The following is a 24,183-nucleotide window of genomic DNA, read 5'->3' on the forward strand; positions in this document are numbered from 1 at the left end:
ACCCTCTTTAAACATACAATAATTGTATGCTTAATCAGTGGCTGCCAAAACCCTGTCCTAGTGAAAAACATTTATATGCTTAATCTTATGCCTGCATCAGAAAAGCTAAATTTATTAGAGGAAAATCATACAGCATGTTGACCAGACTTATTGCAAACACCAATGTACACTCAACAGTGCACAGTCTTATTTTATAGTTCCCTAGTAGATTCACAGTTTTTCTTTTTGAGAGCATTAAGATTGTATTTTTTCTCAAATTTCTAATACCTACCTCCCTGCCAAAACTGCAAAACCAAGTCAAAATAAAACCAACCAACTAACAAACTAACCAAATGAATAAAAATTCAAAAGCCACAAACAAAACCACACAAAAATCTACCTGGCCACTCTCACCTGATAGTTTCACTTTATGGAGAAAATAGATGTAAACAGATGAGAGCTACCTCTTTCACTAAATATATCATTAGCTCCATCTATTACTAAGTATGTTGTCATACTTCATGAAATTCTGGAAGAATGACTTTGATTCTGTATGTGGCTAAGCCCTCCATTTATGCCCTGGATTTTAGATCCTCTCTGGCCATCTCAAGAACTTTGCTCTTATAATTACCCTTTCCTAGAATTATCCTCTCTTTTGTATAACCTGTTTCTGTTGGATATTCTCTATTAGCATTTAATTCTGCCTTAATGCAATCATCTAGAAAGAAAAAACAGAGATACATTGATGTGAGAGAGAAACATGGATCGGTTGCTTCCCACACACTACCTGACTGGGGATTGAATGTGCAACCTAGGTATGTGCCCAGCCTGAGAATCAACTCTGCAATTGAAGTGAGGCAACACTCCAATTAACAGCTATCTGGCCAGGGCTATATATAACCAGTCTATTTTAAATCAGATCTTGTGTGTCTTTAAAATTTCTAATGGCTTCTTATGGCAACAAAAGTAAAATTGATTTCTTACCTCAATTTTCTGGTCTATCAGTTAATAATGTGGATTTTATAATCAAAAAAAATTTTTGATTATAAGAAAACACGATAATTTCAAGAAAAACATCAAAAGAGCTTTATTCAAAGTAATGTCCATCTCTAGCTACACATTTCCCCCATCTTTCAGGTAATTTGTGGATACTATCCCAATAGAACTTTTCTTGTTTTGAGGCAAACCTATCAGAGACCCAATTTTCCACTTCTTTGTACAGTTTGAAGTATTGCATGTGCCATCCATCGGAACAAGTGGTAATCTGAAGGAGCAAGGTCTGATGTATAGGGCGGGTGGGTTAATACTTCCCAGGCAAGATCTTTTAATGTGACTTTAACTGGTTTTGAAGTGTGTGATGGTGTGTCATCATGAAGCAAAATTACTTTGCCATGTCTTCTGGCACATTCTGGTCATTTCACGATCAAAGCGTGGTTCAAATAGATTTTTTGTTGTCAGTATCAAGCAGTATTAATGATTTCACCTGGTTTTAGAAGCTCATAATATACCATACCTTCCTGATCCCACCAAATACAGAGCATTGTCTTCTTTCCAAAGCGTTTTTCCTTGCAGTTGATGTTGATGGTTGACTTGGATCAACCCGATTTTGTGCATTTGGGATTCTCAGAATAAGTCTACTTTTCATCACAAGTCACAATTTGATGCAAAAAAGACTTTCTTTCATACCGTTGAAACAACATTTCACTGATGACTTTTTGGTTTTCCATTTGTCTTTTGTTCAGTTGATGTGGTACACATTTTTCTTCCTTTAAAATCTTTCCCATTGCTTGTAAACAATTGGAAAGTGTTTGCTGAACAATGTTTAATCTTTCTGCAAGTTGTTTTTCAGTTTGACATGCATCTTCATCTATTAATGCTTGTAATTGTTGGTCTTCAAACTTTTTCGGTTGATCTGGACATTCTTTGTCTTTCACATCGAAGTCATCACTTTTAAAGCGTTTAAACCAGCGTTCACAAGTATCTTGAGATGGAGCATGTTCACCATAAGCTTCCTGAAGTATTCAGCAGCACTTTTCTTCAAAATAAAGTAATGAATTAAAACTTTCCACAAATGCTCTTCTTTTTTTTGGTACAAAACTCGGCATTTTTAAGTGTAAAAATATCTATGATTTTAACACCTTCAGAACATTTGACACATGAAGTTTTGAAGCTTGTCAGTACAACAAAATAGCATACATATCAAATCACATATACATCAACTTATGTGTAACGCCATCTACTGAAAAAAAAAAAATCCGTATTATTAACTGGTACATCTGGTATGCCATTTCTCTAACTCCTTGCATTCTCCTTTTTTCATTTTTGCACCAAACATACTGGTCATCTTTTTGTCCTCCAAATAAACTTAAATTATCTGAGCCTCAGTTTCTTAATTTATAAAATGGAAAGAAATATTTGTTTTGGCAAGACTATTGCCAAGTACTGAACAAAAATACATGTAAAAGCATATAAATACTGTTAAGTGTTATACACATGTGGCCTGATGGTACTAATTTTTCTTTTTCAAATCTTACTCTTTTAAAATGTTTCTTGCCTTAGTTAATGGGTTAAGACCCAGTATTATATTGAAGTGGGATAGCAGGTAAATTTGTCTAGTTCCTGATTAACCATTAAGTAGGATATTTGATATGGTTAAAAAAATATTGATACTTTTAAAATCAGATTAAGAAAATTAAGTTTATTGTATTATTTCCAGTGGTATTTAGTAATATAGTAGCTTCTGGAGGATAGTAAGAAGTTTAAAACAAATATACTTTCTGACTTCATGGAGCTAGCAAAATAATAAAAAATTCAATAAGTCCTTAGAAACACTTTCCTAAGGAAATCAAATGTGTGAAGTTTTTTATTTAAACATTTTTATTTATATCTGAAGCTATTTGTCATGTGCTTGCCTTTTTTTGTTTGTCTTATTTTGTTCTTGCTTTTTGTTCTCTTTTAGTTTTATTTCCTTTGTTTTACAAGTTGGAAAGTATAGATTACATTAAGGGTTGGCAACTACAGCCTGTGAGCTAGGTCCTTGTATAGCTCATGATTTAGGAATGGTTTGAACATTTTTTTTTAAAGTTCTTTATTGAAAGTATCACATATGTCTCCCTTTTCCCCATTGACCCCTCCAGGGCCACTCCCACCGCCCAGCACATGCCTTCACCCCCTAGTGGCTGTGTCCATTGGTTATGCTTTTATGCATGCATACAAGTCCTTTAGTTGGGTTTGAATATTCAACTAAAAATTGAAAAAATTCAAAAGAATAATATTTTTTAGCATGTTAAATTTGTGTGGAATTCAAATTTCTGTTTTTATTAAAATACAACCATACCCATTCATTTGTGTTGTGTATAGCTGCTTTCATTCTATAATGGCAGAATTGAGTAGTTATGACAGACTGTGCTGGTGCTCTCAACACTTCAGACTTGTTGCAGCATGCATGACAAATTACAGTGACATAGTTATAATTTGACAGCATTTCAAGTGCCACCTGTATTTCTGTATTGTGACAATTTTATTTTTTGTTACCAGTGCATATTCATCATATAAAAACAAGAATAGAAAATTGGACTTTGAATGTTGCACTTTTAGGGCATATTGGAGTGTAGATTTTATTATCAAAATGCTATAGTTTTTTTTTGTCTCTTCATGCTCCCTTCTAATTGGACCCCTTCCCTATTTTATGACTGTGCTTTTAAATTGGTCAGTCTTTTGCAGAATATCAGCTTCAAAGTTCAACACCCATGTGGTGCCCCCCTTTTTCTCTCTCTCTTGTAACATCTATCTCCTGTGAACATATTTACCTTTTCCAGCATTTGTTGGCATTTCTCTATCCTCTGTGAAAGTATGTTTCCTTTTCCCCCCACACTTGACTTTTCTTGATCCTCTGTGAATGTATGTCTTCCTCTCCCCTTATCCTGTGGCACTTTTCTATTCTCTGATTGTATGCCTTCTGGCGGCTCCAAGGCCTCACCTATGCATTCCTCCCCCATGGACACACTTTATTCCTAAGACTTCATAAACCTCCCTATTTTATTCCTAAAATTCCTTTCAATAATATGCTTTAAAATGGATATTCACATGTTTGTTACCCCAGTACTTGAATGGTATTTATAAATTTAATTAAAAATTAAGAACAGTTTAAATTCTCTTTGATAAAATGTTTAAATCAAGGTATAAATCCTTTTTTTTCCAGCTGGAATAGTATTCCTCTTTGTACTAATTAAATATTTTTAGATAAAAACTCAAAATCTAAAATTAATTTGTAAAGCAGATGTTGACAGTATTTCTAGAGAAAAACTAGAAACCTAAAATATATTTGTAAAGCAGACATCTACATTCATAATTCATTTGAATTGATTCTTTACCATGCCAACCTAAAGCAGACAAATCTTAGAAAAGTTTAATTTTGAAAAGTGAATATTGTTCTCTTCCTTTCCAAGTGCCTCCTCAGGTATAATACTATAAATTTTCAAAGTATTTTCTTTATTAGTGCTCAATACCTTGAAGATTGAATAACTTAATAATATATATCATTCACTTAATTCCTTATAAACAAAGAGAACATTTTTATTAGCAATATATAAAAAGATTTGGTGTTAATTTTATAAATTTGGATGGGATAACGAAAGGAAGGAGAAGTAACAGTAATGTTTCTAAAAACTGAATAATTTTAAATTTGGAAAAATGTTGTAGTCTGTGTTAAGGCAATTTTTCTCTCTATTTAAGTAGCTTGTAATATACACTAAGTGGCCAGATTATTATGATCTCTGAACACATAATAATCTGGCCACTTAGTGTGTATATCATATATAATAAAAGGCTAATATGAAAATTGTCCCTTCAACCAGGAGTTTGACCAGCAGGCTGGCCGGCCAACCCCCGTGCCCCCTCCCCCTGGCCAGGCTGGCCAGACCCCACCCATGCATGAATTCATGCACTGGGCCTCAAGTATATATATGTATACACTGAGTGGCCAGATTTTTATGCATTCAGAGATCATAATAATCTGGCCACTCAGTGTATAACATAGGCAAAATATGAAATATATATGGGTAAAGATTGAGGTCATTTTTATCTGTACATATCAGTGAGAAACACTAAAATGAGAACGTTTTCTTGCAGTTGCTTAATGTTTATTATTTGTCACAATTTTTTGTTTAAGTATCTTAATATCTCACTTAGCTTTGATTTAAATCTCTTTTTCTAGATGAAGCATTGGATGATTTAAAATCCCAGAAGAAAAAAATAGTAAGTGAACTGTTACTTAAAGTTAATTTATGTAAAACTAATAAAGAACTAAATAATGTTTATATGTTGTAAGTAATGACTTCTAAGAAACAAATATGATTTTAGATAGCATTTTAATGATGAAGCTAAATTATGAATATTTTTGCTAGTTAAGACAGGAAAAAGTAGCTATATGGACTTTTCAGATCCTGAGAATTTATATGGAAGATGAGAAGTAAGTAAATGAATCAAATTGGAGCATTAAATAAGGCAGAGGGATGAAAAGTTGTGTCCAGATTGATTATTGATTAGGGGCAAAAAAGGACCAAACATTTACATATGTCAGTTCTTAAGTTTTCTTGACATGATAAGGATAAGAGAGGGAATCAAGAAGATTGATTGTAAGAGACAAATTTAACATGAAAAGACTTAAGAAAGGGGGAGATAGAGATTTTTCCCCTTTTGATTTCTTTTATTTTTTTTGTCAGCAACTCAGATTACTTGAGTAGCTATTGTGGGGCAGTTAAATGCATACTTTGGATATGTTAGAAGGAGGGCCAAGAATGAGAGAAAGAGCCCTAGATATTTAGAGGTTTAAATATTAGTAGTCTCTAACAAGTTAGTTAAACTTAGCTTTTGACTTGAATTTACATGTATTTTTTTCATGTAATTTTTTTGAAATATGAAAGTGATAATTGATACCGGTAGTACTATCATGTTAATTAGATGCAAATGATGAATATATTTTAGTCTAAATGTAATATGTTACAATTATGTATGAAATAAGTAAAATTAATATAGTTAAGATTAATGTTAAACATTGTTCTGTGAATTGGTAGTAAAAGACATTGGTCCTGAGGGTTTTAAGTACCTGAAAAATAAAGAAACTAAGTTCGAAAGGCTTTCTTATCTGTTTTGTTTACTGTTTCTTCAATGTTCTATGAGATATTTATCAAAATTGCATTAACATTTTTCATGGTCCTAAATTGAAACAAATATTTTCATTATATTGTATTATGTTTCTGACATTTTGTACATTATGGAGCAGCTAGAATTCTAAGTGAGGAAATACTTCACTTATATGTGGAATCTAAAGAGCAATGTAAATGAACAAAACAGAAATGGACTCACAGACACAGAGAACAGAATGATAGTTGCCTGAGGGGAGGGAAGTTGGGGGGCTGGGTGAAAAAGGTGAAGGGATTGTACTGATTGGTAGTAACAAATTAGTCATGGAGATGTAAATTGCAGCATAGGAAATATAGTCAATATGTAATAACTATGTATTGCGCCAGATGTGTACTGGAAATACTTCAGGAAACATTTTGTAAACTGATTGTCTAACCATTATGCTGTACACCTGAAACTAATAGAAAATAATCCTATCTAATAATAGAATAATATACAAATTTACCATCACTCCCAAGACAAACATGGCGGCCCCCATAGCCACAAGACGGTGGTGCCCAGTCCCTTCTGCCCTGCTCCTGGAGTGTCTGGCTTGTCTGCAGGAGCAGCGAGGCTGGATCTGCCTTCAGAGGAGGCAGATCCAGCCTCCCAGCTCCACCACTGCTATAGTGTCTGGGCCTGTCAGCCCCGCCGGGGTTGGGGGGACCAAGCAGTGAGGCTTGATCTGCCCTCAGACATGGCAGAAAGAACCCGGACAGCAGGGCATGGAGGCTTCCTTAGTGCAGCAGCAGCAGGGAAGCCCCAGGCTCAGCAAACAGAGCCCGAACAGCAGGGCATGGAGGCTTCGTTTGCAGGGTGATGGTGGAGGAAGCCCCAGGCCTGGCAAACAGAGTCAGGGCAGCAGGGCTTGGGGACTTCCTTAGCATGGCGGTGGCGACGGGAGCACCCTCAGGCCCGGCAGTCAGAGCCCAGACAGCAGGGCATGGAGGTTTCCTTAGTGCTGCAGTGGTGGGGAAGTCCCCAGACATGGCAGACAAATCCCAGACAGCAGGGCTTGGGGGCTTCCTTAGCAAGGTGGCAGTGGGAACACCCCGAGGCCCCACAGACAGAGCCAGGGCAATAGGGCATGGGTGCTTCCTTACTGTGTTGGCGAAGCCCTCAGGCCTGGCAGACACATCACACTGCAGGGCATTGGGCTTTCCTTCACATGGTGCGGGGTGGAGGCAGGCAGAGAGCAGAAAGAAGGGCATGGGGGATTCATGTACGAATTTCATGCACTGGGCCTCTAGTATTGAATGTAATCTTTGAGAAAAAAAACCAAAGTGAGGAAATACTGATGGTTCTCAGTAATTAGAAGTTGTGATATGATTGATATAGTTTTCTGATATGATAAAAAGGAGCGGGTTGTAGTGGTCAGAGCCAAGCCCTGTATGTACTAAAATGGAGAAGTATTGGTTAAAGTAGAAAAGAGTAGGAAGACAAAAGAAAAAAAGAGAAAAAAACACAGAAGAAAATAAAAAATTCCAAATGATGAGAAACAATTCCCATAGTAGTGGCGTCACATCACTGGAAAACAGAATCTTGGAGCAAACTTGGAAAATTCTATGAAAGGGCAAGGCAAGCTATTTACTAATTCTTTAATAGCCATTGAAGGACTCAGAGCATAAAAGGTGCTTCATTTAGGTGTGATAATAGGAAAATTCATTTCAGGGTTCAATAGTTGAATATTGAAATGGATTATGAAGCATTAGTATTAACAGAATAGTTCAGTATGGCATTTTTCTTATAGTATGATTAAAGAAAACAAGTTGGCTGTTGTAACTTATTTTATTAGAAAAATAAGTTGGCTGTTGTAACTCACTTTATTAATTAGGGACCACAATTTACATCGACTTGAATGTTGCTGGTAATGATACTGTTGCTGCTGGGAACTAGTCTCTGGCCTTTGTTGCTGGAGCACTTAACAAAGCTGCTTTGTTTGAGTAGCTTTACACTTTGATTAGAACAATAGGCTTGTTAAGGGTGAAATAGTAGTAGGCCTGGGCTAGCTAATGATTGTGCTGGTTCTGAGAAGCAAAAGAAGGGACATTAGTTTGAGCAAAAGCTAAATAATCAAAGTGGTCTTGTTCATTGATGTTGAAGTTTCCACTCTACATCTATAGCTTTAAAAATACTTTTATTGTTTAAATGTCTGCAGGAAAATGACTATCAGTTTAAAATTATTCAACTCCTTAACCTCTTTTATTAACAAAATTAATATACTATATTTACTACCTGATATTTTATTATAGGTGGTTTTCTTAGGGATGCATCTCTTTAATATGATTAGATTTTTTTAAAAAAATATATTTTATTGCTTTTATACAGAGAGGAAGGGAGAGAGATAGACAGTTAGAAACATCGATGAGAGAGAATCATCGATCAGCTGCCTCTTGCACACCCCCTACTGGGGATATGCCCGCAGCCAAGGTACATGCCCTTGACTGGAATCGAACCCGGGACCCTTCAGTCCCCAAGCTGACGCTCTGTCCATTGAGCCAAACCAGTCCCGGCTAATATGATTAGATTTTTAATGTAATGTGTAATTTGTAAAAGTATAATTTTTAACAATGATCGTGAATTATCAGTTGATTAAAAAGTTAAATTACTAAAAAGTTAAATTACTTAGAAAGAAAAATGAGTAACATCTTAATAGTGTTTTAAATCTAAGAACTTAATGTCAATAAAGCTAGGAATTGATCTTCAGTTATCTAAAAAAACTACCAAGTTTGGATGTGTATATTTTGCCACTCACATATTTTGTGGTCTTTAAATTAAAAAAAAATAAATCATTGTTCAGTATATAATCCCTCTGCATCCATGAGCATCCTATCAAAACAATTCAAAAGCAAGATAGAACACATGAGTCAAAATGAACTCTTTAAATGGCTTCATGAAAATGCCATGTGTTTTCCAAGATAGCATGTGGTAACTTCTTTCTGGCATTTCTCAGGAAATTTACCAAATCCTGAAAAAAATGAGTTGAGAAATTGGAAACATGGAAAGAAGTGTTATAATTCTCAACTACAAATATTATTGGTTCAAAAGAATCCACTAATGTCACTTGAAAACAAGAGCAAGAAATGCTTACATTCTGAGCTGTAAGTTAATGTGGACGTTTCTGGAAACAGGACCATGTATAAGAGAAGTGGAACAATTTAATTAGTCTTGCTCTTGTGGCCAGGTTATAACTATGTTTTATGGTCCTGTCTTATTAATGGTGAGTTGTTCTCATAAATAAATATTAGTAAGCTTATACATCTAGTATTTTGGAAATAAAGGATGTCCTTAAATTGGCAATTTCAGCATGTGATTCTGTGTAATGTTTCAAATATTACATTTTTATATTATCCAATAATGTTTGCTGGCATTTTGCAGTGTTTGAATATTCATCATAGGCTACAGATCTTTAACAAAAAAGTGCAGAGAGAGAAAAGTTGTGACTATTATTGTGAAATACTCCTATATGAAATCAGAAAACGTTGTAAAATCTGAATTAGTCAATACAATATTGATATCAACAGCAAAACCCAAGTTAGGGTAAATAGACAATATTTTCATTGTTGTAAAAAGGTGAGTTTAATGTTACAACATGTATCCTAATGCTCTGAATACCTTTCATCACATTCTTAATAATTTGACCTAAGCCAATGCAAAATGAAAGAAAATTTTCTACATTTGGGATATTTGTCATGAAACAGAAGTCAAGAATATTGTCTAAGGCAATTAATAATTTGTATATTTTAAAATTTTATTTCAATAATGATAACTTAAATATCAAATATGTGTGTAATCATCTTTCAAAATTAAAAATAAATTTTAAAGTTTAATCCTCCATTTTTAAATTTTTAAATTGATTTCAGAGAGAGGAAGGGAGAGGAAGAGAGAGATAGACACACCAATGATGAGAGTATCATTCATTGGCTGCCTCCTGCACGCCCCCTACTGGGGATCGAGCCTTCAGCCCAGGCATGTACCCTGGGCATGTACTCAGGAATGGAATAGTGACCTCCTGGTTCAGTGAGTTGAAGCTCAACCACTGAACGACACTAGCCAGGCTTAAAATTAAAATGTTTTTGACATTTATTTTTTGTTAGTGTTTCCTTTTAGGAAACACACTTGCTTAAAATCTTTCTAGATGATGAAGAATGGAGATGTGCTTTGGACCCAATTCTTTAGACTTCAAAGTTGGTTTATTTTCTCCTTAGTCTCCATTGCCCTAGGAATTGTGTCTGTGAAGATATTGCTATGACATATGTCTGCTATTTTGCTGCCTATGGAGTCTTGTAGGATTTTTATGGTTTCCCATCTTACATTTAAGTCCTTTAGACATTTTCAGTTTGTTTTTGTGTAAGGTGTAAGTTGGTGATCTAGTTTCATTTTTTGCATGTATCTGACTAATTTTACCAGCACCATTTATTGAAAAGACTGTCTTGACTCCATTGTATGCTCTTGCCTCCTATGTCAAATATTAATTGAGCATAATAGCTTGGGTTGATTTCTGGGTTCTCTGTTATGTCTGTTCTTCTGCCAGTACCAGGCAGTTTTGAGAACAGTGGCTTTGTAATATAGCTTGATATCTGGTATTGTGATCCCTCCAACTTTGTTTCTCTTTCTCATGATTGCTGTGGCTATTCCGGGTCTTTTTTTATTCCAGATGAATTTTTGGAGAGTTTGTTCTTGGTCTGTGAAATATGCTGTTGGTATTTTAATGAGGATTGCATTGAATCTATAAGTTGCTTTGGTAGTATGGATATTTTAATGATGTTGATTCTACCAGTTCATGAACACGATATGTTCTTCCATTTGTTTATCTCTTTTTTCAGTGTCCTGTTTTTCAGTTTTTCAGTGTCCTGTTTTTCAGTTTTCCACTTATAGGTTTTTTACCTCCTTAGTTAAGTTTATTCCTAGGTATCTTAATTTTTTTTTTGTGTGTGTGTGTGTGTGTGCAGTAGTAAATGGAATTGTGTTTTTTTTGTTTTTGTTTTTTTTTAGTTGCTCTTTCTGTGAGTTCATTATTGCTGTATAAAAAAACAATAGATTTCTGGGTGTATCCTTCTACATTGCTGAATTCATTTATTAAATTTAGTAGTTTTTTTGATGGAGTCTTTAGGGTTTTCTATGTACAATATTATGTCATCTGTGAATAACGACAATTTTACTTCTTTTCTAATTTGGATGCCCTTTATTTCTTCTTTTTGTCTGATCGCTATAGCTAGCACTTCCAGTACTATGTCTAACAAGAGTAGTGAAAGTGGGCATCCCTGTCTTGTCCCTGTTCTTAGGGGAAATGCTTTTAGTTTTTGCCCATTGAGTATGATGTTGGCTGTAGATTTGTCACATAAGGCTTTTATTATGTTGAGGTATGATCCCTCTATTCCCACTTTGCTGAGAGTTTTTATCAAGAAAGAGTGTTGGATTTTGTCAAATGTTTTTTCTGCATTGATTGACATGATTATGTGACTTTTGTTTCTCAATTTGATGTGTCACATTTATTGATTTGTGGATATTGTACCAGCCTTGCATCCCCGGAATAAACCCCACTTAGTCATAATGTAAGATCTTTCTAATGTGATGCTAGATCCGATTTTCTAGAATTTTGTTGAGGATTTTAGTAACTATGTTCATGAGGGATATTGGCCTGTAGTTCTCTTTCTTTGTGGTCTTTATATGGTTTTGGAATTAGGGTAATGCTGACTTCATAGAAAGAGGTTGGAAGTGTGCCTTCCTCTTGAATTTTTTGGAATAGTCTGAGGAGATAGGTTTTAGTTCTTCTTTGAATGTTTGATAGAACTCTCCTATAAAGCTTTCTGAAATAGAGCTTTTGGTTGCTGGACGATTTTTGATTACTGCTTCAATTTCATTGGTAGTTATCTATATATAAATAATTTCTATCACTATATAAAGTTCTGTTGCTACAACACTTGTCTAAAACATCAAAAATTAATTTGTGGAGATCAGGGATTCAGTTATTTGATATCCTATATAGATTATGTTTATTTGGGGATATATTCTATCTTATATCCTTTCTCTAACTTCATTACCAACTTTTCCCCAACTCTAAAGTGATACTTCCCTTACATCAGAAGATTAAATTTCCCTGCTTTGAGAATTTATTATAATTTTGAAATAGGAAAATGTTTTAGTTTCACTAAACCTAGGTTAATAAATCATTCATCTAAGCACTTAGCTGCTTAAATGTTAAATTGAGTTTTTCATGAGGAATCTATTACTATTCTGGCAACATATTTTTAACTGTATTTTTTAATTTGGTATGTGTGTTCTGTGTTGCATATTAAAATAAAAGTCCTTTGGGATATGACATTTAATGAATCCGAGGTGCTATCAGTGGTCATTGAGAAGGAAAAGGTCCAGTTCCAGTGTTTGCAAGAGCGTTTTATTCCACACATTAGCTATTTGTTATAACTTGACTGTCTTGTACTAAACTTAAATTTTTTTTGATATTGGGCCATAACTGCTAAAATGATACTTTACTAGTAATTACTTTAAAATTAAACCCAGTATTAACCCATAAAGTGACTTGAGTGCATTGTAAATAAAATGCTATAATAATGAAGTATTTTAATTAAATTCTCTAGTGTGAGCATAGAACTCAGTAAAATTTTAACTTTAATTATTAGTATGTTCATGTTTTTTTTCTCTTTAAAGTTATTTGATTCTAAGTATAAAAACAGGGAGCTTTAGCTTTTAAAGTAATTTGAGCAAATTCCATGGCTGTTCTCCCAGTTTAGTGAGTGTTCACTGCATTTGCAGCAAGCTAATTGCTTCTGCTAATAAATAATCTAAAATCGATGCTGACAGCAGTTAATTGGCACAGAGATTTTATTTTGTAAAGCTCTTGGCTAACGACCTTCTTTAAATTAATAGCATTAAGTGCTATGAGGAAATAAATCTAAGGAATTGCCTGTCATTTGCTTGTCATGTCTAATAACTTCCAATAATGATGGCTGATAGATTTTTGCACATTCCATTATTGAAGTTGGTGCATGTAATTATTCTCCTCATTATATGTAAACAATTAGCAATATTTGGTATTTCCTTGCAGTAAAACTGTTAAATACAAGTAACATATTAGAGGTTAGAAGTCATTTTAAAATCTGGATTTTAATTATTTGTATGTAGGAAGTCTTTCATGCTATCTGGATATATTATGTGCTGTTTATTTAAGCCTATACTTGAACACTTTTTGAATGGGACTTATAAAATAAGTTCTGTGTGCTTTAAAAATGTGGAATTTATGGAAATTTTTGTTTCCAGCTTGAAGAAGTCATGGAAAAAGAAACTTATAAAACAGCTAAATTAATTCTTGAAAGGTTTGATCCAGATTCAAAGAAAGCAAAGGTAAGGCTGTGATACCACTACTATTTTATTATAAACTGCACATTGTAATAGATCACTGTAATAACATTATTGCAATTGACAGGAGTTTGAGCCGCCATCTGCTGGACCAGATGTAACTGCAAGACCTGGACAAGGTAAATAACTTTGTAGAAACTGCTGCTGCTGTTGGAAAGATCCATATTTCCCCAAGTGAGTTAAAAATGTGTTAGAGAGGTGTATAAAAACTTATGTAGAATGCTTTTTTGTTAATTTTTATTTGGTAATTTGGGGTATGACTTGGAATGATGGCAATATGTTTATCTCATTTTGATTTTATAGGATTATGTTGACAAAGATGTTTTCTATTGAGATTAAATATACAGTTGGTTTAATTTTTGAAATCTAAGTAATTTAAACAATATTTTAAAATTATTTTTTCTCCTGTAAGTAAGGATTTCTTGGAACATCTATTTTTAAGAAAATTTTTACATTTTTATTATTTTTTGGGATTAAGTTTAATGAAGATTTTTGTCAAATTTGAAGTTTCTTCTGAAATAGCACTTTTATTTAGGAAGAGAAAATAATTTAGAAATGAGGAAAAATTGAATTACTGCTACTTAATAACATTAACTCTTTTGGAGGTTATATTGCCAAATTATTAGTGAAATCATCACAATTTTGTTACTAATTATTACGTAAACTTTAAAAGTTGTTATTTTAAGTGGTTACATAAAGTTTTCCCAAGACTGCCATGTAAAAGATATTTTGAATTTGCATTGGCTTTCTCTTTGTTCTCTTGTCTAGAATCAAATAATATAGTTTGTAAGGATTTTGTTGCAATATAGACTGTGCTATTTAAAAATTTTTAACATTTATTCTTATAAATCATCAGAATTTTAGTCTGATTATAAAGTTGAGATGACATATAGAACTTTGAGAAGTCAATTCTTTTATAAATGTCTCCAAAGACTCTGTATTCTAAATAAGCTATAATAGTTTTAAGTTTTCTAATTGGAAAGAATCCCATCCTCTTCCATAATTCCATAAACAGGATTTTAGTTTTTAGAAACATTAGCTTGCTCTTTTGATAAATGTAAAAGCTTACATATGATTAAGATAAATAGGCATCAATACTTTCTATGAAACTCTTACTTCCATAATCAGTTTAAATTTTCTACTTAAATTTAAACTTTTTCCTAATAATTATAAAAAACCTTTTTTTTTTTTTGTCTATAGGCTATGTTTCTGTATTTATACAGTATTTTGTATAACTGGGACTAACTTTTCAAAAATACTTTTTAAATAATCTTAGTGAATACATTTTTAAAATGTGATATTTTACAGCTGTTTTAAAAAATCTATTGCTAGCAGTTATTTAAAGAAAAATATGACCTTTTCACTCTAATACAGATATATGATTCCCTTTCCTGACATTCTTAAATATTTATTAATATTTAGGCAACATAAGTTTCTTCAAGAAGCTAAACTTACCTTTACTTTAGAAGCTTTGATATTCAAAAACATTTTTTCCTTCTGATGTCATGTCTTAATTATAGAAAAACCATTGCTAAAAATAACAACAATAAAACTTATTGTTGATGGTCTCTCTGCTTTAGAATATTCTGCTTTCAAATATTTTCTGGAGAATTAACATTTAGCTACATATAAATGAAGTGTTCATTTAAAAGAATGTATTAAATAACTTATGTGCAAGCACCATGGAGAATAAACAGATGATTATAATATGGTTTTTTTACTTTAAGAAGCTGATAATCTTCTTTTTTTTAAAATATATTTTATTGATATTTCACAGAGAGGAGGAAGGGAGAGAAATAGAGAGCTAGAAACGTCGATGAGAGAGAAACATCGACCAGCTGCCTCTTGCACACCCCCTACTGGGGATGTGCCCGCAACCAATGTATTGTACATGCCCTTGACCGGAATCGAACCTGGGACCTTTCATTCCGCAGACCGACGCTCTACCACTGAGCCAAACTGGCTTTGGCAAGAAGCTGATAATCTTTAAGAAGATTTATTCTGGAGCGTATTGTTCCAGTATTCCTGGCTCTACTAGGTCTATGTAATTAACTGCTTTTTAGAGTTAAGGTGATAAAGAATAGAGTTAATTTTGGACCTATATGTTTGAAATGCCTGTTAGACATCCAAGTGGCGATATTAAGGAAACAGTTGAGTATGAGTCTGGCAAACAGGAATTATCTGGGCTGGAGATATAAATTTGGGTGTCACTAGTATGTGGATGGTATTAAAACCATGAGACTGGATGTGATTACTACCGATGTTAAATATGGAGAAAGAAAAGGACTAAGGCCACCCTAGGGTATGCTAACATTCAGCTGTTGGGAATAATGAAGATGAACCAGAAAAAGAAACTGAAAAGAGGTGGTCAGTAAGATAGGAAACCCAGGAGAGGTTGAGTCCTGGATGATAATTGAAGAGTGTTTTAAGGTAGTGGTCATCTGTTACAAAAACTACTGCCAAACAAATTGAGGGTCAATAATTAAACATTGATTTTTAGTAATGTTGAGTTCTTTGGTGACCTTGAAGAATGGGGGCAAAAGCCTGATTAGGATGGGTTTAAGAAAGTATGGGAGAAGAGAAGTTGGAGACAATTGAACAAACAATTATTTTGAGTAAAAGGGAGTGGAAAAATAGGTAGCTGGAGGCAGAACCATTTGTGTTTCACTCGTTTTCTTAATGAGAATGCATGGATAAGGAAGATGTTGGAGTTATGAAGAGAAGGTATAAAATAATTCTCTAGCAGAGTATGAGAGTAAATAGGTTAGGAAAATATAGAAATGCCAGAGGACACTAACATCCACTTGAAGTTGATGGTCATCCATTTAAAGCATGTGTCTTTTCTAGTTGTGTTTAGCTGTATGGGTATCAGGCATGGAGTAGGCAGAGAGTTGGCTTTACCCAGGAGTAAGATTTTGCCTAATGGATTAGATAAAGTGATAAAGGGGCAGGGAAGTGAAATTGTGTACAAAAAGGGAAGGATTATAATACTGTATTATGAAATCTAAGGTGAACATGAGGGAAATAAGGACAATGAGAGGGGAATAATGGACAGTCAGAGGTATTGGTAATATTAAAATAAGGTTCTCAAACTACAGCCTGCAAATCTGGGCCCAAATCTCTTTTTTATGACTCTTGAGCTTAGAATTGGTTTTATATTTTTTAAATGTTCTAAAAAATAAATAAGAACAAGCTATGCAACAGAAACCACATATGGTCAACAGAATATAAAATGTTTACTGTCTGACCCTTTACAAAATAGCTGGAAAGCTAAGTGTTTTGAGAGTGGGATGATTGAACTTGAGAGGAGTGCAGTTATTCTTAATGACTAGGATATAGGACTAGATGGTGACCATAGATAGGAGTGAATGACTGAACTAGAGAGGCTGATAAGAATATTGGAGGATGCCATCTGTAGCTAAAATAAATTCTTAACAGACCCTTCTATATTTGTTTCAAAAAGGGAGTCACCTCTACATTCTCTTTACCTGTGTGTATAGCACTACATCTCTCTTAATGAAATTAACAAAAGAAAAGTCAATTGTATCCTGCCACAGGTAAATTTGAAATCAATAAGTATTACAGAAAAATTTAATGGCTCTAGCAAATAGATTACAACTTCTTATTTAAGTAAGAGTTTAGAGTTTACTTACTTCGTGGCATATAGGGAAGATTAAAGTATAAATCATTAATCTTTTTTGAGAGCAAATGGAATGGCACTTTATATTTTGCTGTTTTTTTGGGAGGATATACATTTGATTAAGGAAATCTGGAAAACACCTTATAAAATAGCAAATTTTATGTTTTGGGTGTTCTTTACTTAAGTGTCATATCTATACTGTTACAGTTATCTATTGTTACAAGCCACCTCAAAACTTAGTGGCTGAAAACAGTATTCATTTGTTTTACTCAAGAATTTGTGATTTTGGCAAGGTTTGGTAGAAACAGCTCATCCCTGCCTCACATAAGATAGAGCTGTCTTGACTGGAGCTGAAGCTCATCCCTGCCTCACATTAGATAGAGCTATCTAACTGGAGCTGAAGGATCTATTACCAAGATGGCTTAACTCACAAGGCTAATATGTTGGTGCTGGCTGTTGGTTTGTCTCCACCTGGACCTCTCTAATGGGGTCAGTTGGGCTTGCTGCTAACATGGTGTTTGGGTTCTAAGAGCACACAGCTCAAGAGACAGAAAGTAGTCCTAGAAACTGGTACACCTATATTTTTGTGGTCAAACAGTAACAGTACAGATTCAAGGGAGAGGACATTTACACCCTTCTTTCTCCATTTGATGGGAGGCAAATCAAAGAATTTTGGATTCTTGAAACTGCCATATGTACCTTAATACAGTTAACCAAAGGCATTTCTATCCCCATCTATTTTTAGTGTTCATCTTAAATGGCACCATTATTATAAACCCTTTCTTCTCCCATCACTAAGTTTGTATCTTCCCCTTCTTGAACTCCTTGTGGTACTTTGTTGGTTCTTTTTTTATGGCACTTACCTTGCATATGTGTATTTTATATTATCTTTGCTTGCCACCTCTAAATGCAGCTCTGAGTCCCATTTAGCAGTGCTTTCCTTATAGTGGCTGCTTAATAAATGTTTGAGCTTAAGAAGATAAAAGGAAACCTATTTTTAATTCATGAATTTTGTTTAAATGTTATGAAATAGTAATTAACCAAATGGGATAACCTTGGTGAACTTTCAGATCAAGTTTGCATTTTAGAAAGAACACTTTTTTTTTTTTTTTTTTAAACATGGAAAATGGATTGGTGAGAGCAAGGTGAGACATGGAGATCAATTTGGATATCATCTAACATATGTAAGAGATAAAGGCCTACACTACATAAACTTGTAGTGAAGAAGTTGAAAAAGGAAGAGATTTAAGAGAATTCAGGTTTAAGAGTAGATTGACAGAACTCAATGGCAATCAGAGTTGAAAAGGGGAGTGGGAGGAGAAGTCACAATATTGCTAGGTTTTTGGTTTGGGTAACTGGTTAGATGTTAATGTTTTAAGCAAGATAAGGAACATAAGAATTGGAGTAGTAGGTTGTGTAAAAGATAATGTATTTGCTTTTGGATCTGTTGATTGGGAATTATGTTCAAGTGGTGTGGTTTATAGGAAGTTGATTATTTCCAATGGAGCTCAGGAAAAAGGTTGAGGTTGTAGATAGATATTAGGAATCATTGGGAAGTATAGGCAACATACTTATTGAAACCTTGGGATTGAGTAAAATTTCCTAGGATGAGAAAATAGAATAGGAGGATCTATGGCAGAACTCCAGGGAACATTAATGTGTAAGGATAAATGGAAAAAGAAGAGCCCAGGAAAAAGACAGAAGCAATGAGCAGTTATAATAGAGAAGGCTTCCACTGTCATAGACTGCAAAAAAGTAAAGTAGAATACAAGTGAGGTTATATAACAGAGTGAGGATATCCTATATAATAAAGAGGTGGTATGCAAATTGACCCTCATGCCCTCACAAGATGGCTGCCTACAACCAGGCCAGCAGGGGGTTAGTGAGAGACTACCAAACAACTTAACAAGCAGGCTGTGTGGGGCGACCAGGCCAGCAGGGAGTTAGTGAGGGATGACCAAACAACTGAATAAGCAGGTTGTGTGGGGTGACCAGGTTGCCAGGGAGGTTAGTGAGGGACCATCAAATGACTGAACAAGCAGGCTGCATGGGGCAACCAGGCCAGCAGGAGTGGGGCATTTGGGGGCGACCAGGCCAGCAAGGGGGCAGTTGGGGGTGACCAGGTCGGCAGTGGGGGGGGGCAGTTAGGGGCAACCAGGCCAGCAATGGGGCAGTTTGGGTTAATCAGAATGGCACGCAGAAGTAGTGAGAGGCGATCAGGTTGTCGGGGAGGCAGTTAGGGGCGACGAGGCAAGCAGGCAGGTGAGCGATTAGGAGCCAGCAGTCCAGGATTGTGAGATGGATGTCCGACTGCCAGTTTTGGTGAATTAGCATATCCCCTTTATTAGATAGGTTTAGTAAACTCACATTAAGCACCTGGTATAGTTCCTAGCAGATAGCAGGGATTGGTAAAGAGCAGCCATGCTAATGACAATAATGGTGATATGATCAAAACAATGGTACTTTAAGTGGTGAGTGATACTGTGGAAGCTATGAAGGAGCACAAAAATCCGATTGTGTTGTGTTGAGGAGTGAAAAGTTGGGGAAGTTTTGCTTTTTTCAAAAAGCTTTTCCTTTACGGGAAGGAAGATTTTGGAGTCATTTTTGTTAATAAAAAGCCATCAACCTACTGAGAAAATAATTTCAATAGAGAAGTAGGATAGAAGCTGTATTTAAAGGATCTTGGTATGAATAGGATTTGAAGATGATATAGTGAATGTAGGCTTTAGAAAAATTTGAAAGTAAAAGGAAGAGATGTCATATGCACATTCTTTATTATTTTGGTTATTTAAAGGAATTACATGTATACTAGAGGCCTGGTGCATGAAATTAGTGCCCGGGGGGTGGGGAGGAATGTTGTCCCTCAGCCCAGCCTGCTCCTTCTCCAATATGGGATCCCTCGAGAGATGTCTGACTGCCCGTTCAGGCCCGATCCTAGTAGAATCCCGGGCCTAAATGGGCAGTCGAATATCCCTCCCATAATCCAGGACTTCTGGCTCCCAACTGCTTGCCTGCCTGCCCTCCTGATTGCCCCTAACCTTTTCTGCTTGCCAGCCTAATCACCCCCTAACCACTCCCCTGCCAGCCTAATTGATGCCTAACTGCTCCCCTGACAGCCTTTTTGCCCTAACTGGGTCCCCCTCCCAACTGCCCTTCCCTGCAGACCTGATTGCCCTCAACTTCCCTCCTCTGCCAGCCTGGTCACCCCTAACTGCCCTCCCCTGCAGGGTTGATCACCCCCAACTGCCCTCCCTTGCAGGCCTGGTCCCTCCCAACTGCCCTTTCCTGCTGGCCTGATCACCTAAAACTACCTTCCCTTGCAGGCCTGGTCCCTTCCAACTGCCCGCTGCTGCTGGCCATCTTATGGTGGCCATCTTGTGTCCACATGGGGGCAGGATCTTTGAGCACATGAGGCAGCCATCTTGTGTTTTGGAGTGATGGTCAATCTGCATATTACTCTTTTATTAGATAGGATAGACACCTGGTGCATGAGTAGGGCCAGCTGGTATGCCCAGAAGGGTGTCCTGGATCAGGGTGGGGGTTCTCTTGGGGTGTGGGGTGGCCTGGGCGAGGGGCCTGTGGTGATTTGCAGGCCAGCCACGCCCCTCTGCAACCTAAGCAGAGGCCCTGGTATGTGGTATTTATTACCTTCTACAATTGAAACTTTGTAGCCTGGAGTGGAGCCAAACCTCCTTCTCACTTCGTGGCTGCTGCCTTTTTTGTTTGGATTTGTTTACCTTCTATAATTGAAACTTTGTATCCATGAGTGGAGGCTTAGGCCAGCAAGGGCGGCAGACTGAAAGCTTGGCTTCTTCCATTGCCTGGGAAACCCAAGCCTCCCTCCTGCTCTCTGAGGCTGCAGCCATCTTGTTTGGGGTTAATTTATATACTCACTCTGATTGGCTGATAGGTGTGGCTTGTGGATATAGCAGAAGTATAGTCAATTTGCATATTACTCTTTTATTAGATAAGATGCCAAATTGAGGTGGAATGCTTAGTAAATCTTTTTTTGGGATGCTACTTTATATTTAAATGTAGGAAATATTTAATATAACCAATCACTACTTTTTTGTGTACTAGAAACTTTTTGGCGTAGTAATAACACAAGGCATTTGTGAGTGGCTAAAAGTTGAGAAATCTTAGACATTTTATTATTTAAAATTGATGAGAGAGAGAGAGACATAGACAGAGAAACATCAGTGTGAGGGGGGTGGGAAGAGAGAGAGAGAGAGAGAGAGAGAGAGAGAGAGAGAGAGAGAGAGAGAGAAAGAGAGAGAAACATACATCAGTGAGAGAAACATTGCTTGGCTGCCTCTTGTATGCATCCCAACCGGGATTGAACTTGCAACCTGGGTATGTGCCCTGACCAGGAATTGAGCCCGCCACATTTTGCTGTATGGGATGACATTCCAACCAACTGAGCCATACTGACTAGGGAAAATCTTAGATATTTTAAGTCAAACCTTACCAGAATATTTCATAACACTTTACCAAGTGTAGTTTTAGATTGTATCACTAGCTATTTTTAACTATTGACATTTACCTCTTACTGAATTGGGATGACATAGGTTAATAAAATTATATAGGTTTCAGTTGTACAATTCTATAATACATCATCTACATATTGTATTGTGTGTTCACCACCCAAAGTTCAGTCTCCTTCCCTCAGCATTTATCCCCCTATACTCTCTTTGACCTTCCTCACCCCTTTTCCCTCTAGTAATCACTATACTGTCTTTATTATCTGCTTTTTTTTAAATGATGATATTATTTTCTCCCTTTCCTGACTTTTGTATATCATTTCTTCCCCTTTGTCTGCCTAAATTTAAATTTATAAACTATTATGCTAATTCTCTTTTATGGAATGTTAAACATGATATTCTTTGCTTACCAGTTAGTTATAAACCTTACCTTTTAGTAGCACATAAGTGATATTAAAAATGTGCTTTGGTTAATTTTCACAGGGTAAATGCACATTCAGAGGAAGCAGCCTTAGGTCTCCAAGAAGGAAAAAGCTAATAGCTACTTTTAATATAACCTAATAAATGTTAAACTTTATCTGGAAGAAATGTCATTTTTTAAGTTGTGTTTTTATATGAAAATTAGCTAAAAATAATTTATAATATTTGATGCCTTGTTTTGAAAATTAATTTAAATGAACAAACCTTAATATGAGTTTATTGATCTCAGTACCTTTTGTAGCATTTAATGGCTTTCCTAATGTGTAACTATCTTTTAAGGTGTTGCTTGTGAATTCCTTGTAATTATTAAGTGATCAAATAATTTGCAGGAGATATTAGGATACAGTAAATTCAGGTAAAATCTGAAACTTTCTATGTAAATTGCATGGAAAATAGCTAAATATAAAGATGGTTCTATTTATATAATGATGACATGCTTATAATTCATTACTGTAGGGGCTGGATTAGAGACTACATTAAGAATCAATGTAAAATTAGTTGACTCCAATAATTATAGTTAACTGGTCATTTGAAAATAGTTAATTGCATGAAAACACTGTTATCTGAAATAGTATGTAATCCAATAAGTATGAGCTATTAATTTACAGATATTATCTTTTTTAATCTTCTTATAACTTCGTGAGGTAAGAATCCATCTGAGAAAAAGTAATAACAGCCAGTATTCTCACCAAATCTTTGTTACCAGAGGGCCCAGGTTCTTAACTAGTAGAGTTAATTGTAGTAAACTGAAATTTGATGCTAGAGCTGTACTCTTGATTGCAATTAACTTTTCATGAAATCTTTAACTGTCAAAGTCCAAATCTAAAGTATTTTGCTTGTGGAGTGTGCATTTTTACCAATAATGCCAATTAAAATTTAACTTCTTTAGTTTCAGCCTAATTTGGGATTTATAACAACTTTATGTGATATGTAGAATTAAAAATTTATACGTTCTTCTTTACTTGAGATGTTACCATCAGCATTCAAGTAAGATATTGGTGGGAATGGGGATAGAATTGAATTTTATGCTACTGAGTTAGGGGGATCATAAAACTTTGTGTAAAAGGCCAGATAGTAAGTATAATAAACTAGAGGTCCAGTGCATGAAATTCATGTACTTGAGGGGGGTCCCTCAGCCTGGCTTGCATCCTCTCGCAGTCTGGGAGCCCTCAGGGAATGTCCAAACGATAGCTTAGGCCCATTCCAGTGGGCCTGAGCTGACAGTCAGACATCCTTAGTGCTGCTGCAGAAAGGTGAGAGGCTCCCGCCACCACTGCTGTGCTCACCAGCCAGCCGTGAGCCTGGCTTCTGGCTGAGGGGTGCTCCCCCTGTGGGAGTGCACTGACCACTAGGGGGCAGCTCCTGTGTTGAGCGCCTGGCCCCTGGTAAGTCAGTGCTCATCACAGGGACCAGTTGGTCCACTATTCAGTTAATTTGCATATTAGCCTTTTATTATATAGGATACGACAGCTTTGAGAGCCATATGGTCTCTGTTACAACTACTCAGCTCTTTAAAGCAGCTATTGACAATATGTAAACAAAAGAGCATTATTGTGTTTCAGTAAAACTACAAAAAGAGGCAGCAGCCTGGATATGGCACATTTGCTAACCCATTACAGAAATCTTTTAATTTCTGCAACTAAATATAAGATTTATTTATAGTGATACATTATTTATGCTAAGTAGGAAGTTTGTTTTTTTTATCGAATGTATTGGCAAAAAGAAATTTACTAAGAAAATAGCAGTAGTGTAAAGGAGAATAGGCATGACACCTAATAGTAAAGAATACTTTTGCAACATTTCTATGACTATTAATTAACTCATAAATTATTTGATAGTACCAGAATATATTTATTCACTCATTTCTTAGAGTTACCATTGTTTTTATCTTGAAAAACTTGCAATTTTCACTAAATTCTGATAAACTTTCCTTTTTTTTAACTTTCCTTTATTATAAACTAGGAAGGATTACTCTGTAAAAGACACGACACAGTGGGTGATGATTTTATTTTACTTGAATTTATTTTGAAAAGTGATATTAGT

At 35.4% G+C, this 24,183-nt stretch overlaps 1 protein-coding gene across 6 annotated transcripts in view; it reads left to right on the plus strand.

The window, feature by feature from the left end:
- LNPK (lunapark, ER junction formation factor) overlaps positions 1 to 24,183 on the plus strand; it is a 62,773-nt gene that overhangs the window by 21,418 nt on the left and 17,172 nt on the right. For all 6 annotated transcript variants that reach the window (XR_006740559.1, XR_004984871.2, XM_036421134.2 and 3 more), the window contains 3 exons: positions 5,195 to 5,235; positions 13,441 to 13,524; positions 13,607 to 13,658. Coding sequence is in view for 4 of the 6 variants with exons in the window: in XM_036421134.2 (XP_036277027.1) it covers positions 5,195 to 5,235; positions 13,441 to 13,524; positions 13,607 to 13,658 (177 nt within the window). In the remaining 2 variants the exon portion in view is untranslated. The remainder of the gene's footprint in view (positions 1 to 5,194; positions 5,236 to 13,440; positions 13,525 to 13,606; positions 13,659 to 24,183) is intronic.

The sequence above is a fragment of the Pipistrellus kuhlii genome, unplaced genomic scaffold (assembly GCF_014108245.1).
Source record: "Pipistrellus kuhlii isolate mPipKuh1 unplaced genomic scaffold, mPipKuh1.p scaffold_m20_p_7, whole genome shotgun sequence".
Classification (NCBI taxonomy): domain Eukaryota; kingdom Metazoa; phylum Chordata; class Mammalia; order Chiroptera; family Vespertilionidae; genus Pipistrellus; species Pipistrellus kuhlii.